General features: G+C 40.7%; 1 protein-coding gene across 11 annotated transcripts in view; it reads left to right on the top strand.

Moving 5' to 3' along the window:
- Window positions 1-15,983, top strand: part of DLG2 (discs large MAGUK scaffold protein 2) — a 1,481,746-nt gene that overhangs the window by 900,662 nt on the left and 565,101 nt on the right. For 6 of the 11 annotated variants that reach the window (XM_055416116.2, XM_088832356.1, XM_055416125.2 and 3 more), the window contains one exon: window positions 6,007-6,162. The exons of the other annotated variants lie outside the window; for them this stretch is intronic. In XM_055416116.2, the coding sequence (XP_055272091.2) occupies window positions 6,007-6,162 (156 nt within the window). The remainder of the gene's footprint in view (window positions 1-6,006; window positions 6,163-15,983) is intronic. 11 annotated transcript variants of the gene reach the window in all.

Here is a 15,983-nt window from a genome sequence, read left to right as displayed (position 1 = left end):
CCCCGTGCACTGCAGCATGCCAGGCTACCCTCTCCTTCACCATCTCCCAAAGTTTGCTTAAACTCATGTCCATTGAGTTGGTGATGCCATCCAACCATCTTGTCCTCTGTTGTCCCCTTCTCCTCCTGCCTTCAATTCTTTCCTAGCATCAAATGAGTCAGCTCTTCGTATCAGGCGGCCAAAGTCTTCAAGCTTCAGCATCAGTCCTTCCAATGAATATTCAGGACTGATTTCTTTTAGGATGGACTGGTTTGATCTCCTTGCAGTCCAAGGGACTCTCAAGAGTCTTGTCTAACACCACAGTTTGAAAGCATCTATTCGTCAGTGCTTAGCATTTTTTATGGTCCAATTAGCATAAACAAGATATTAATGGTTTATTTTTACACACAAAAATATCCAGAAATAGGTAGTCCAGAGGTGATATACTATCACTGTACATCACCAGTGACACAAGCTCTACCAATATGCTCTATTATCTGAATTGTTTACCTTCATCCTCAAGGCTGCTCATGGCCCAAGATGACTGTTGAAGCGCCAGCAACTGTATCTGGATTCCAGGCCAGCAGAGGGAGGAAAAGGGAGAGAGTAAAACTGCAGGGGTCTCAGCTAAGTCAGCTTCCCTTTAAGCAACCATCTCACAAATCCCAGAGCCACATCTACCTACAAAACTGAGAAATAAAAATCTTTATTACAGGAAAAGTGGCCAATGAAAGTTTTGATTTCCATTAATGAGAAAAAAGTGTTAAGAAATAAGTAAAATGAAAGTTTGAGAAGCAATCCAGCCATCTCTGCCACAGTAGCACTGTTTCAGGGTAGAAAAATTAAAGAATAAAAACAGGTCCTCTTGTGATAACCTACCCAGAATAATTCCCATAGAGCTCATACCTGTCTCTTCATTTCTTATTTAATTCATATTTATGCAGCCTATTTAATACAACACATTTCCCAAGCTGAATTTTTGTGCAGACAGCACATTTTAGGTACAAATAAGACTGTGATCTCCCAAGGTGACTTTGTCTAATCAGAATCATGCATCTTTCTGTCTCTAAAACCATGGGAAATATATGTTAATCTTCATAAAGCTGATTATGTCAACAAAGCAAAAGCAGACTCTCTGTCCCCAAATCATGAACAATATTCAATCTGTTTTAAAAGATGTATTTCAATGGCTAACTGAAAGTATGTTTCTTTTACATAACTTCCCACTGTGTGAATTACGTGTGTGTGTGCTTAGTTTCTGTCAACTCTTTGCCACCCTGTAGACTGGTAGCCTGCCAGGCTACTCTGTCCATGGGATTCTCCAGGCAAGAATACTGGAGTTGGTTGCACTTCCGCCTCTAGGAAATCCACCGGACCCCATGATTGAACCCGCATGTTCTGTCTCCTGCACTGGCAGGCAGATTCTTTACTACTGAGTCACCTAGGAAGTCCATGAATTACTTATATAAACTGATAAAAAAAGAAAAAACTTGATTCACATTGTTGTATGGCATAAACCAACACAATAGTATAAGGCACTTATCTTCCAATTAAAAATAAATTTTTTTAAAAAGTATTTATCAGTGAATATTCTGTAAAAACTGATAAAAATACTTTTAAAATTTATTTTTAATTGGAAGAGTGTTGGCTTATGCCATACAACAGTATGAATCGGCCATAAGTATACATATGTCCCTCCCCTCAAACCTGCCCCTCACCCCATTCCACCTTCTACCAGAGGGTGTCCCAGAGTACAACGTTGAGCTCCCTTTGCTATACAGCAACTTCCTATTAGCTATCTATTTTATATATGGTCAATGCCAAAGAATGCTCAAACTACCACACAATTGCACTCATCTCACACACTAGCAAAGTAATGCTCAAAATTCTCCAAGGCAGGCTTTAACAGTACATGAACCGTGAACTTCCAGATGTTCAAGCTGGCTTCAGAAAAGAGGAACCAGAGATCAAATTGCCAACATCCATTGGATTATCGAAAAAGCAAGAGAGTTCCAGAAAAACATCTATTTCTGCTTTATTGACTATGCCAAAGCCTTTGACTGTGTGGATCACAACAAACTGTGTGATCCACAAACAAAATTCTGAAAGAGATGAGAATACCAGACCACCTGACCTGCCTCCTGAGAAATCTGTATGAAGGTCAAGAAGCAACAATTAGAACTGGACATGGAACAACAGACTGGTTCCAAATAAGAAAAGGAGTACATCAAGGCTGTATTTTGTCACCCTGCTTATTTAACTTATATGCAGAGTACATCATGAGAAACACTGGGCTGGAAGAAGCACAAGCTGGAATCAAGATTGACAGGAGAAATATCAATAACCTCAGATAGGCAGATGACACCACCCTTATGGCAGAAAGTGAAGGAGAACTAAAGAGCCTCTTGATGAAAGTGAAAGAGGAGAGTGGAAAAGTTGGCTTAAAGCTCAACATTCAGAAAACTAAGATCATGGCATCTGGTCCCATCCCTTCATGGCAAATAGATGGGGAAACAGTGGAAACAGAAAAAGACTTTATTTTGGGGGGCTCCAAAATCACTGCAAATGGTGACTGCAGCCATGAAATTAGAAGACACATGCTCCTTGGAAAAAAGTTATGACCAACCTAGACAGCATATTAAAAAACAGAGACATTCCTTTGCCAACAAAGGTCTGTCTAGTCAAAACTATGTTTTTTCCAGTAGCCATGTATGGATATGAGAGTTGGACTGTAAAGAAAGCTGATCACTGAAGAATTGATGGTTTTGAACTGTGGTGTTGGAGAAGACTCTTGAGAGTCCCTTGGACTGCAAGGAGATCCAACCAGTCTATCCTAAAGGAAATCAGTCTTGGGTTTTCATTGGAAGGACTGATGCTAAAGCTGAAACTCCAATACTCTGGCCACCTGATGCGAACAGTTGACTTATTGGAAAAGACTGTGATGCTGGGAAAGATTGAAGGCAGGAGGAGAAGGGGACAACAGAGTATGAGATGGCTGGATGGCATCACCGACTCGATGGACATGAGCTTAAGTGAACTCTGGGAGTTGGTGATGAACAGGGAGGCTTGGTGTGCTTCAGTCCATGGGGCCGCAGAGTCGGAGATGACTGAGCGACTGAGCTGAACTTATATATGGTGGTGTATATGTGTCAATGCTACTCTCTCAATTTGTCTCACCCTCTCCTTCCCTTGCTGTGTCCAAAGTGTGTTCTCTGTGTCTGTGTCTCTCTTCGTGCCCTGCAAATAGGTTAATCACTACTGTTTTACTAGCAGCACTATTTACGATAGCTCAAACATGGAAGCAGTCTAGATGCCCATCATCAGATGAATGGATTAAGAGGTTGTGGTACATATATACAGTGGAATATTACTTAGCCATAAAAAGGAATGCATTTGAGTCAGTTCTAGTGAGGTGGATGAACCTAGAGCCTGTTGTACAAAGTGAATAAGTCAGAAAGAGAAAAACAAATATCATCTTAAAAAAAACAGTTTTTAAGAATCATTTGCAGTTGCCTCTTTTAAGTGCTGTATTTACCAGTATAAATTATGTATATGTATAAACTGATAAACATAAATTTATGGGGTCACTAAGAGTCGGACACGACTGAGCAACTGAACTGAACTGAACTGGATTTTTCTTAAAACAGAGCATTGTCATCTCTAAGGATAGATTCCCTAATAAATCTGGCTCTTCTATTTTAAAAACTTTTAATTCTTGTAAACCTTACAGCGGCTGGGACAGAACAAACCCACTCCACTGTAAAGTACTTCGTTTTCCCACTGAGGTAGTTATTCCACAGGACAGATAGGCCTCTGGAGTCCTCCTCAGTCCCTCTGCTGTGTTACACAAAATAAACACGCCAAGGAACCACCTTCTGTGTCATGGAAAGCTTTGTGTTGAAAAAGAATCCAGGTCTCTAGACATTGTGTGTACGATGACATCACATGATTGACCACAGGAATATTATAAATTAGGTAGTTCATTTTTAGAGCTTGGTTTATCCGCTTTTCTTCCCTGTTCTCCATTCTCAGTCCGCATTGACTGAGCACCTGTTACACAGGAGGAGCCAAGCTGAGGGCTGGAGCTACAGAAACACAGACCGTGCCGTCCCAGAGTTCACTTCCTGTGCCGTCCCAGAGTTCACTTCCTGTGCCTCTGCTCGGGCTCGTGACCACCACTTGCTGCCTCTGGTGTCTTGTGGCCCCAAGAGGTGCAATTTGCCCCCTCTGGGTGTGACTCTGGGCATGGCCCACTTTCCTGACTTGCTCCTTACGTTCCCAGCTAAGGTGACACTTTCTGGGTCCATGACCCTGACTGCTCATAGTCCTTCCATTTCAATACCCATTTTTTCATGCTTACATCATGGAAAGATACTGAAAGTACTTTCAGACCATGTGCTTAAAAAATGGAGAAGAGAGCTGTGAAACTTTTTTTTTTTAATATGGATCTTTTACTATAGAAACTATAGAAAATTTTATCTGATCATAATATGTATGTTTGTCAATAACAGCTATAAAGATGTTGCTGTTTTAGATAATGTTTCAGTATCCCTAGATGAATTCACTTAATAGAAATGTTGCTAAAATCTTCGTTGTGGAAAACTCTCTGAAGTCATTTCTAGGGGGCAGGGAGCACACTATGAATAAATATATGGAGGAACCTATTAGATTCTTAGGTAAAGCCAACCACCCCCCACAAATCACCAAGCAAAAATTTTTCAGTGTAAATATAGGAAGTTGTATTCATTTATTCATTCATATATGTGGTCAACATATAGAGTATGTATTATGTGCCACACTGTACTGTAAGTGGTTAAAAAAAATGTAGTCTCTCTCCTCATAGAGTTTATGGTGGAGTGAGAGTGACAATAAAAAATTAAAGAAAATATTAAAAAGGTTATGTTATGCTGAGAAAAAATTATTATAAAATATGAATAGGTTCTATGAAAAATTTCAAGGTGTCCTGGCCAGTGTAGTCAGAGAAAGTCTATGTGAAGTTCACATTTAAGATGAGATTCCAGTGTAAGAAGGAGCCATGTCAGAGGATCCCAAATTTTGGCCTTTCAGACTGGCTTATCTGAAAAGATATGGTATTTAAAGTTTGCTTAAGGTCCGTCCAGCAAGGCTATGGTTTTTCCCGTGGTCATGTATGGATGTGAGAGTTGAACTGTGAAGAAAGCTGATCGCCGAAGAATTGATGCTTTTGAACTGTGGTGCTGGAGAAGACTCTTGAGAGTCCCTTGGACTGCAAGGAGATCCAACCAGTCCATTCTAAAGGAGATCAGTCCTGGGTGTTCATTGGAAGGACTGATGCTAAAGCTGAAACTCCAATACTTTGGCCACCTCATACAGCGAGTTGACTCACTGGAAAAGACTCTGATGCTAGGAGGGATTGGGGGTGGGAGGAGACAGGGATGACAGAGAATGAGATGGCTGGATGGCATCACCGACTCGATGGACATGAGTTTGAGTGAACTCCAGGAGTTGGTGATGGTTAGGGAAGCCTGGCGTGCTGTGATTCATGGGGTCGCGGAGAGTCGGACACGACTGAGCGACTGAACTGAACTGAACTGATGACTCTGTTGAGAATCCCGGGAGGTTCGGCAGTAAAGAATCTGCCTGCCAATGCAGAAGACATGGGTTTGATCTCTGGGTCAGGAAGATTCCCTGGAGTAGGAAAAAATGGCAGCCCACTCCAGTACTTTGGCCTGGAAAATTTCTTGGAGAGAGGAGCCTGACGGGCTACAGTCCGTGGGGTCCCAGAGTTGAACAAGACTGAGCACACATGCATGTCTCTCTCTCTGACTCTATTGAGGTATCTGACATATGACTTTTAGTCATGCCACATGTCAGTCAAGGTTCTGATTTCTAACCCGAGGACCTGTTTGTAAAGAGCCTCTTAACTCAGGCCTCGTGAGGCCCGTGGCATTGTTTGGGGTATTGACTGTTGCCTATGGTAAGATGCTGCTAGCAGCCCGTCATTCACTGTGAGTGCTAACCCTGCATCTCTTTCTCTTATATCACCAGGCCTCCGGAACCCGTTTACAGCACTGTGAACAAACTGTGTGATAAGCCTGCTTCTCCCAGGCACTATTCCCCTGTTGAGTGTGACAAAAGCTTCCTTCTCTCAGCTCCCTACCCCCACTACCACCTAGGCCTGCTCCCCGACTCTGAGATGACCAGGTACTGCATGCGCTTTCTCACTTCATCTTCTCCGGTTGCATGTGCTTCCACGAGGACAACGGGTAGAATCCGCCTCTGCCCGCTGCTCTGCACCCTACACCTTCCTCAGGGTGGAGAGCCGTTCTGCTCCCATGGGGCAGGGGGAGACATTGAGAGCATTGATCTCCTAGTGTGATCACAGAGCCCTTACACGTGATCACACTAAGCTCTAAATGTTCTCGGCCCCCATGCATTGTTAATAAGGCATTAACTATATTTTTCCCAAAGAATTCATTTTGGAATTTAATTAGCACCCTTTCCCTCTTTGAACGGAGGGTTCAAAGACAACTGCATTCTTGATTAGTACATTTTAAATAGTAATGCTTTGCTCCACGCATCACATTACCTAAGAAGTTGATACTATTATTGCCGTTTCATATTTTAGCTGAATTATTAAATTACTGTCATCATTTAACTGACTCCTTTAGGTATTAACTCATCCAAAACTACAGAACTAGTCGGTGCTAACTAACCACAAAGAATATAATCTTCACTTCTACAGTATGCTAGGTGTTTACATCTGTTGTCTTATTTAGTAGCTGCCATTTTATACAAGAAAACCAAAGTCAGAGCAGTTAAGGCAATTCCCTCAATAAATGTGGAGTTCAGATTTGATCATAGAATGTTTTGAGTTTTTCTACAACAATTTGTAAACAAATTGTTCTAAGTCTAAAGGTTAGACATAATTCTACATGATCATTCTAAAGCATATGTATAACAACCAATAAAATCCTATCTTCCTGTAGCAACCAATTAGCGACAGAAAGAAAAAGAGAATACAGTGTTTCATAAGATAGTTCCAATTTAGTATAAAATGGAAAGATCTCAACTGTAATATTTCTACAGGGAATGAGGTGCTTGTATTGTTACGTTATCTGACAGAATATCTTCACATGGCTTCATAATATTATTATGACAGAGAAAACATAGATTTTTTGAGTGATTCATAGTGAATAAGATCGCCTTAGAACATCATCTCTGTTCTTGGAGATTTTCAAAGAATAAGTTTAGAAGTCAATGATTTGCCTCTTGAGGGGAGTTAAATACCAAATTTTAAATTATATCTAACATTTCTAGAAATAAATGAGAAGCATATTTTTGGCTACGCTGGGGCATTTTCGTTAATTTGCAACAAGCTAAGCCTAATAGCTTTGCTCTTTAAAAAATTCTTTATAAATATTAATTAAATCCTCTAATATGTTTAACAAATCAAAAATCTACTTCTTGATATAGTGAACTGTATGATTTTGAAGCTAAGAGGGCAAAGTCACCATAGGGAAGTGAGGATGATGACTACAATGATGACTTTCTAGTAATTATGCATCTATAAACGCTCAGCTACGTTAAGGCAGCTAACATTTATTGAGCTCCTCCTCTGAGCCAGGCGTGTTGTTAAGCACTTCTTGTGAATTATTTCTGCTAACCCTGACAGTCACCTTATGATGTAGATGCAATCATTATCTTTGCTTTACAAATAAGAAAATAGAGGCTTGAGAGGTTACCTGACATGCCCGCGATCATCCTCCGCTGAGTGGCCGGGCTGGGATTCACACCCAGGTGACCGACCATTAGCACCTGCACTGGCGTAGGCATGGTGGCAGAGACATCTTTGCTTGCTGGACAAATCCACCCATTTCTCTTTGTCTTTCCTATCTCTGTTTTTATCCTGCCTTCTCATCTCCCTTCTTCCAGCTCAGTGTCAATGAATCTTTTTTTTTTTTAACCCATGTTCTTTTTATGAACACAAAAGTCACTTTCCTTGCATTCCCCTGGGGGTTTTGATACATCCCTTCTTAAAAACTCACCAGTAAGTGGATGACAGTCCACCTTTGTGTAGACCCACCAGAAATGATTCTACTCCATTTACTTTCTGTAATCTGCATGATGAAAACCATAGGGGATTTTTCCCAAATTAAAAAAAAAATTACTGTAATGTTGAATATGTATTTTTCATATTACATTCCCTCAGCAGTCCTGACCCCCACCAGTCCCAACCCCCACCCTCCATCTTCCCCTTGGGAATTCTATTTTCTATTTATTATCATTCTGTCCCCTTTTTCTTCCCTCTTCTTTCCTTTTTCCATATTTTTTCTTATTTGTAGAAAAAAATAACACACACACACACACACACACACATCCATTTCAGTAGTATTGTCACCCCTACACTGATACTGAAATTCTTACCCCCTTCCACATTTCTCCAGTTCAGTAAATGGCACATACATTTACTCCATTGCCCAAGCCAAAACTTGAAAACCATACTGCACACTTTTTTTTCCCTCACACCCATCATCCAATCTCCCTTAAACCCTTAAATACCTGTTGATCCTACCTCTAAAATATATCTCAAATGTACTGATTCTCCTTTACTTCTCTTTACATGACTTTAATCCAAGCCTCCGTCACCTATAACAGTCCCGTAATAGGTCTCACTCCTTCCACTGTTGTCCTCCTGTTTTATTCTCAGTACAGCCAAAGCGATCTGTTAACAATACAGATCAGTGCGCTCTCTCACCTTTGCATTAAGATAAAATGCAAAATCATTAGTATAGCATCCAGGCCATGCATGATCTAGCCCCTGCCTGCCTCTTAAACATCTCATGTCACTGCTCCCTTTGCTGCCCACACTGCTCACACCAGCCTTCTTTATCTTTACGAAATGCACTAAATCTCTTCCTATCTCAAGTGCTTCACACATGCTCTTTCCTCAAATCAAAAAGCTCTTCTTACACTTTGCCTGATGAACTGCTGGTCATCTTAGGTCTAAGTGTAACTTGTACTTCAACAGAGAAGCTCCTTGAAAGAGAAAATCAGGTCCCCTGCTATAGTCTCTCTCTCTCTTTTCCCATTTGACTCAAGCAATTTATAAATGTACATGTGATTTTTAAACCAAATGGCTCTCTCACATTCTGGGCTGCAAGGTCAGTGAGTGAAACGGCATCTATTTTGTTCACTGCTATATCCCTAACACTTAGCCCAGTCTGGCACAGCAGGAACTCAGAATTATTGAGTACCTAAGTACGGGAGGAGAAGGGGATGACGGAGAATGAGATGGCTGGATGGCATCACCGACTCTGTGGAAATGAGTTTGAGTGTACTCCGGGAGTTGGTGATGGACAGGGAGGCCTGGCGTGCTGTGATTCATGGGGTCGCGAAGAGTCGGACACGACTGAGCGACTGGACTGAACTGAACTGAAGTACGTGTGGAAATAAGATCTACTGATAAGCAAACGGATACCTGTCTCAGGAACAGGTCGTGACTCAAGCTGTGCTTCACCCAGTTTTTAGGAGGGGTATAAAATACCTCCATGAATGAACGAATCTGTGCGTGGAAACAAATAACAGTGGACTAGAACTCATTTTGCGTCCTTCACTTTCACCTTCAGTTTTCTTAATGGTCGCTGTCTATACTATAGATTGATTAGGTAGCTCTCAGGTCTTCATGAAGACTGGGCAGTTCCTTTCAGAGATTATTTACTTTCTCTCCAGTGGAAAATACTGAGCAGATGTTTCTTGAAATACAGCCAGTAATTCTGGGGACAAGTTCAAAGATTCTAGTTCCATTTATGACACCCTCCCTTGCTTTTTCCCATCATGACCTTGAATAACTTAGAGAACATCAGAGGTAGGCAAGAACTCAGACAAGCCCATAGCCAACAAGAACTTGAACAGACAAGCCCTTAGCCAACTCTGTTAATGATAAGGATCCCAAATCCATTGTCTTCATCCACAATGGACTCTTACTTCTACTAATGGTTAAGTAAAAATATTTAGGGATCTTTTGCCTTAAAAGAATATTATAAGAAAATATCAGTCGATTCATCCAACCAGATTTTGTCAAGCACTGACAAAGTGCGAAATGTTATACTAAAGGCAACTTTCTACAAAGGTGTAAATTGAAAAGGCCAACCAAAAATGTTGAAGCAATGCCTCATCTTTAAGTTTCGGTATGTGTTAATATATATTTTTCAGGGCATTTGACAATTTTCCACAGTGTATTTCAGAAGTATGCCCGCATTGATAATTGTGGTTATAGTCTTTGATGGCAATGAAAGCTACTTCTGTGAAAGTTAGCCTGTGAAGCACCTTTCCCTGTGTACCAGTTCATCTCTGATCAACATTTGGAAGAATGGAGGCAAGTCAGCAAAAGCAAGGAGTCAGGCATCTGTATTCTCTGCCTTTTGAATACCCAAGTTCTCAGCTCTTTGAACTAATAACAAATATCCGGGGATGAATTAATCGTATACACAATTTACTGCCATAGCATCATCTCAAAGAAAAGAGAAAAATTGTAAGTTTTCCGTAGCAAAGCACTTTAAATTACTTGGCAAAGCGTCAGCTCCTAAGGCTGCAGATTATGTTTAGAGTAATTGACTTTTCAGACCCAGCAAAAGCAAGAAATGGGCAGAGCCTGGAATCAGACTAAAATTTGAAGCTCTATGAAAAACAAACAGTGTTTCTGTGAGGCTCTTGCTTATCCAAGAGGCTCTTGCTTTTTTAAAGAAAAAATATATCTTTTTCTTTAAAAAAAAAAATGTAGTTTTTGATGTTGTAATTGGTTTTTCTTCTTGGAGAGAATGTTAAGTGATTCAGCTTTTAATGTTCCTGGGGCAAGGAATATCATATCCTTGCCCGTTTTCTCAACATATTGTCATGTTTTCATTTGTCTTTTTACATAGATGGTCCTAATTATTGTTATACTGTAATTGATAAACAGAAGTTGAGATAAACCAGATGAAGTCTAGCTAAAATATGTTGACAGATTTTGGATAGGAAACATCTCTGAAGCAGTATGTGTTCATAAAACATCAACTCCTTGAAGAGTATATTTTCATGGAACTTCTACTAGGTCACCAGGCATGACCCTAGTTGCTAGGGGTTCGGAGGTGAATAAGACCATGTAAATGAAGAATTCATTGCTGTGCTTTGTGAGGTCCCTTTGCTAAAGAATCTTGGTTTCTCCAGTGTACTTAATCTCTAGGTAACTAAAAACAGGCAATTAGAAGAAATACCAAAGGAAGGAATCATGCTCTGAGGTTGTCCCTTCTGTGGAGGTGTGAATACACACACACACACACACACAGAGGAATGTTCCCCCTCACACCTTGTTTCAAGTTCTAGTATTTGTAAGAACCACTCTTCATAGGAAACTTAACCTTATCTCTCATAGGTCCATGAGGCTGTTACAAGACTTCAGCCATAAGCCAAAGTTATGGTGGCCTATCTTTGACAATCATCCAGTCCTTATAAAATTTTAGAAAATCTATTATGTTTTACCTGTCTCAAAGTCTATAAGTTCAAAATCAAATATAACTTCAATGCATAATAATGTTATCATAAAAATACAGGTGCGTTTCTAAGGGTCTTCTCCAACAGCACAGTTCAAAAGCTTGGAGTATCTACTAGATAGTGTTTTCATCACTTCTTCTTGGAGACAGGGGGCACTCTTGTCCTCAGTTTCATTGTTCAGTCACTCAGTCATGTCCAACTCTGTGACCCTGTGGACTGTAGCACACCAAGCTTCCCTGTTCTTCACCATCTCCCAGAATTTGCTCAAATTCATGTCCATTGAGTCAGTGATACCATCCAACCATCTCATCCTCTGTCATCTCCTTCTCCTCCTGCCTTCAATCTTTCCCAGCATCAGGGTCTTTTCCAATGAGTTGACTCTTTGCATTAGGTACCCAAAGTATTGGAGATTCAGCTTCAGCATCAGTCCTTCCAAAGAATATTCAGGGTTGATTTCCTTTAGGATGGACTGGTTTGATCTCCTTGCAGTCCAAGGGACTCTCAGAGCTCTTCTCCAGCACCATAATTTGAAAGCATCAATTCTTTGGCACTCAGCCTTCTTTATAGTCCAGCTCTCACATCCATACATGACTTACTGGAAAAACCACAGCTTTGACTATACAGACCTTTGTCCTCAAAAATTGGAAGCTCTGTGGGCTTCCCTGGTGGCTCAGAGGTTAAAGCGTCTGCCTGCAATACAGGAGACATGGGTTTGATCCCTGGATCGGGAAGATCCCCTGGAGAAGGAAATGGCAACCCACTCTAGTATTCTTGCCTGGAGAATCCCATGGACGGAAGAGCCTGGTGGGCTACAGTCCACGGGGTCACAAAGAGTCGGACACAACTGAGCGACTTCACTTTCAGAAGGAAAATCAATGGAAGGAAAGGGAGGCAGAGTATAAGAGAAGTCTCTTCCTCGAGATGAAGGCAATCCAATGTCATAGAGGAACCAAGGACTGTGTCCAGATTGTCTAGGTTTGAGGCCTCCCTTTGACCTTTCACTCACCAAAAAAGGGGAAAATAATCATATCTGGGCTGTTCTCCTCTTAGGATTGTTGTGAGGATCCAGGGAAATGGAGAAAATGAATCTTTATCTAGGCATCACATACATTAGTCATTATTGTTTTCACGTGCTTATTCTATTGTAAAGCCTTGAGTTCATGTATATTTATTTTTAATATTATCACAGATCAGGTGAATATTTATCAGCACAGGTATATGCCCAGATGCCATAAGAAAGCTGTGGATGTTCATTTCTTCTATCATTCTTAAGGGCAGCATCCTCCTTGTTACCACTGGCAAAGTCATATGTTTCCCCCTTTGTTATTACATTTATAGTTTCCCCGTAAAAGATGGCGTATTTCTGAAGCACACGAGTGCGTGCTAAATCACTTCAGTCGTGTCCAGTTCTTTGTGACCCTATGGACTGTAGCCCATCAGGCTCCTCTGTCCTTGGGATTCTCCAGGCATGAATACTAGAATATGTTGCCATGCCTTCTTCCATGGGATTGAACCCACATCTCTTATGTCTTCTGCATTGGCAGGCAGGTTCTTTACCATTAGCACCACCTGGGGAGCCCCACATGTGACCTCATGTATGTTTCTTTTAGGCATCTTACATGGCAGTATTTCTAGCCCGTGTGTGCCTTTCTAGGACTGTAGACAAAATGACAGCTACTCTGGAGCACAGATTAGTAGCCAGGCACTTTCCATATGTATGAATCCTTGATTCTAAGTATCCCAACAACTTTGCGGAGGGTGGGTTTTGATGTAGTAAACAGGAGAGCCAGGACTCCAGGGGCTTTCCCACAGCGGACAGGCTTCTGCTCTCTGGAGCCGTAATCCCTCTCATTCACTGTGGCTCCTGACTCAGTCCCCCAGACTGAGGGGACACAAATCTGTGCATCCTGAAAGAAAATGTGAGCTTTGTTCACACGATGTAATCTGGGAAATGCACCATTAAAAGAAGAAAGAAGATGCTTAGCAAATCATTGACCTTCTTTTGCCTTCTTTAACAGGCTGATATAATCTGAAAGAATTCTTAATTTCATTTTTAATTAAAACCAGGAGAGGAACCCCTCTGGGCATGACTCTTAAGTCCCGATTCCTTCTCGCGTTTATACAGCAGCTTCTCCTTCAAAGGCCTCCGCTGCCTTTTTGAAGTAAAGTGATCACCGAGCCCAATTTGAATTAAGGAAACTAAGGAGAGATTAATTGACTCCCACAAAGTCACAGAGGTGGGTCGTGCCACATTCCATTTTATAGTCTCTTTTCTGTGCAGGGATTCTCACTGAAAGAAACCCCCTCGCTTTGACATTAATGAATTTTCTATATAGACCCTTTCTTTTTATTTTATATTGGAGTATAGCCGATTAACAATGTTGTGATAGTTTCAGGTGGACAGCAAAGGGACTCAGCCATACATATAGCTGTATCCATTCTTACCGAAACTCCCCTCCCATCCAGTCTGCCACATAACACTGAGCAGCGTTCCCTTTGCTGTACAGTAGGGCCTTGCTGGTTATCTATTTTAAATATAGCAGTGTGTACCTGTATATTCATGCGTGCCTGCTCAGTCACTTCAGTTGTGTCCAGCTCTTTGTGACCCCCGTGGATTCCTTGCAACACCAGGCATCTCTGTCCATGAGCTTCTCCAGACAAGAATACTGGAGTGGGTTGTTGTGCCCTCCTCCAGGGGATCTTCCTGACCCAGAGATCGAACCCAGGTCTCCTGCACTGCAAGCAGATTCTTTACCACCAAGTCACCGGGGAAACATGTATATAGACACTTTTTAAAAAATACCATTTATTGTTGCCCTTCACTTTCTTCTTCTTAGAGATCTAGGAGATGTTCTTTCATTAAGAATTCAAGAATTTTTTAGGCACATTTAAAATTGCATCATGTAGTGTGAAGGAGGAAAGAAGGCAGGCTACTCACTTTGTTCCTAAACTCGCATTTACTCTTTGCAATAACCCTGGCAGGTCCAGAAAGGGAGTCTCAGGGGAGCTTGGAAATGAACTCAGATTGGTCTTATTCCAAAATTCCTGTCTTGAGACATTCAAATAACTCTCTATGATGCAACAATCTAAATTTAATTGACTAGCTGTTTTTAAAAAGCCAGATTATTTACCTACCTGAGCTGTTATGAATATTTTCCCTCAGTTTTAGTATATTTTTTTTTTGTTTGGGGAGCAATCTTCGTTTTTAGTTTAGTAAACCACTGTGTTATTGGAAGCCATAAGAAACTGAAAGATAAGCTTAATTTCAAAAGCAATTCTTTGCGGAGGCAAAGTAGCTGTGAGAAAATGCTATGGAAAATCACTATAGCAACAAATTATAGGAACTCAGAAAGAATCAAGACAGTGACATCAAACCATAACACCCACAGCACAGATACAAATTTAAACCACTAATATGTATTGAGTGCTTTTATGTACATGGCACTGTTCCAAACTTTCATAAGTACTAACGCATTTTATCCTCATGACAATCTCTGGGGTAGGCATGATTATTCTAATTTTGCAGCAAAGCTCTGATACATCTTTAACAAATGGAAACAATGGGATGAGATTGTTAAAACTGAGTATACCAGAACTTGGAATATTAATTTCATTAGAGCAAGGTTTTTGTGGTTTTATTTACTGTTGTATTTCCTGTCCTGACATGTAGTCCTAATAGTTAAACTGATGATGATAGTGATGAAGGAGAAGAAGAAATCATTCGCTATCATTTACATAATCTTAGTGGCTGCCAGGCTGCACTTTATACAAATTAACTCCTTAATTTCCACCGCAGTCCAAGAAGGTACGTGCTTTTATTACTATCCCCATTTTGCAAGCGAAGAAACTGAAGTCTGGAGAGATTAAGTGACCAGTCTAAGGTCACTCAGGATTAGGATAGGATTTGAATCTGGCAGGCTGGTACCAGAATCTGTTCTTTCACATGCGCTCAATAAATATTTATTGAATGTTATGCTCATCAGACATAACACTCAAGTATTAAATTCTGAGGGGAAAAAGTATGCATCATTTAACCATAGTCAGATTTCAATAGATGGATAATAAATATATGGTTAAGAGTCTATACTCTAGAATAAAAGTGTTAGCTGCCTCCACCACTGCCTAATTATGTAAACTTGATCAGCTGACAACTACTCTGAGCTTCTGTATCCTCAATCTTATAATAGTGATAATTGTGGTATCCATTTCATGGGTTGCTGTAAAGATTTAATGAAGTTATATGTAAAGTGTAGAGAGCAGTGCCTGATAAAAATGAAGTGCCCTGTTAATGTCAGCTATTTATATTTACACTATGTATTAAATGACATAGTGTGTGTGCTCAGTTGCTTAGTCATGTCTGTTTGAGACCACATGGACTACAGCCCTCCAGCCTCCTCTGTCCATGGTATTCTTGAGGCAAGAATACTGGAGCGGGTTGCCATTTCCTACTCCAGGGGATCTTCTTGACCCAGGGATCTAACCTGTGTTTCTTA

This window comes from Moschus berezovskii, chromosome 25 (genome assembly GCF_049115385.1).
Source record: "Moschus berezovskii isolate FMDL1 chromosome 25, NW_MosBer_1.0, whole genome shotgun sequence".
In the NCBI taxonomy this organism is placed as follows: Eukaryota; Metazoa; Chordata; class Mammalia; order Artiodactyla; family Moschidae; genus Moschus; species Moschus berezovskii.
This window is presented reverse-complemented; position numbering and strand designations above follow the sequence as displayed.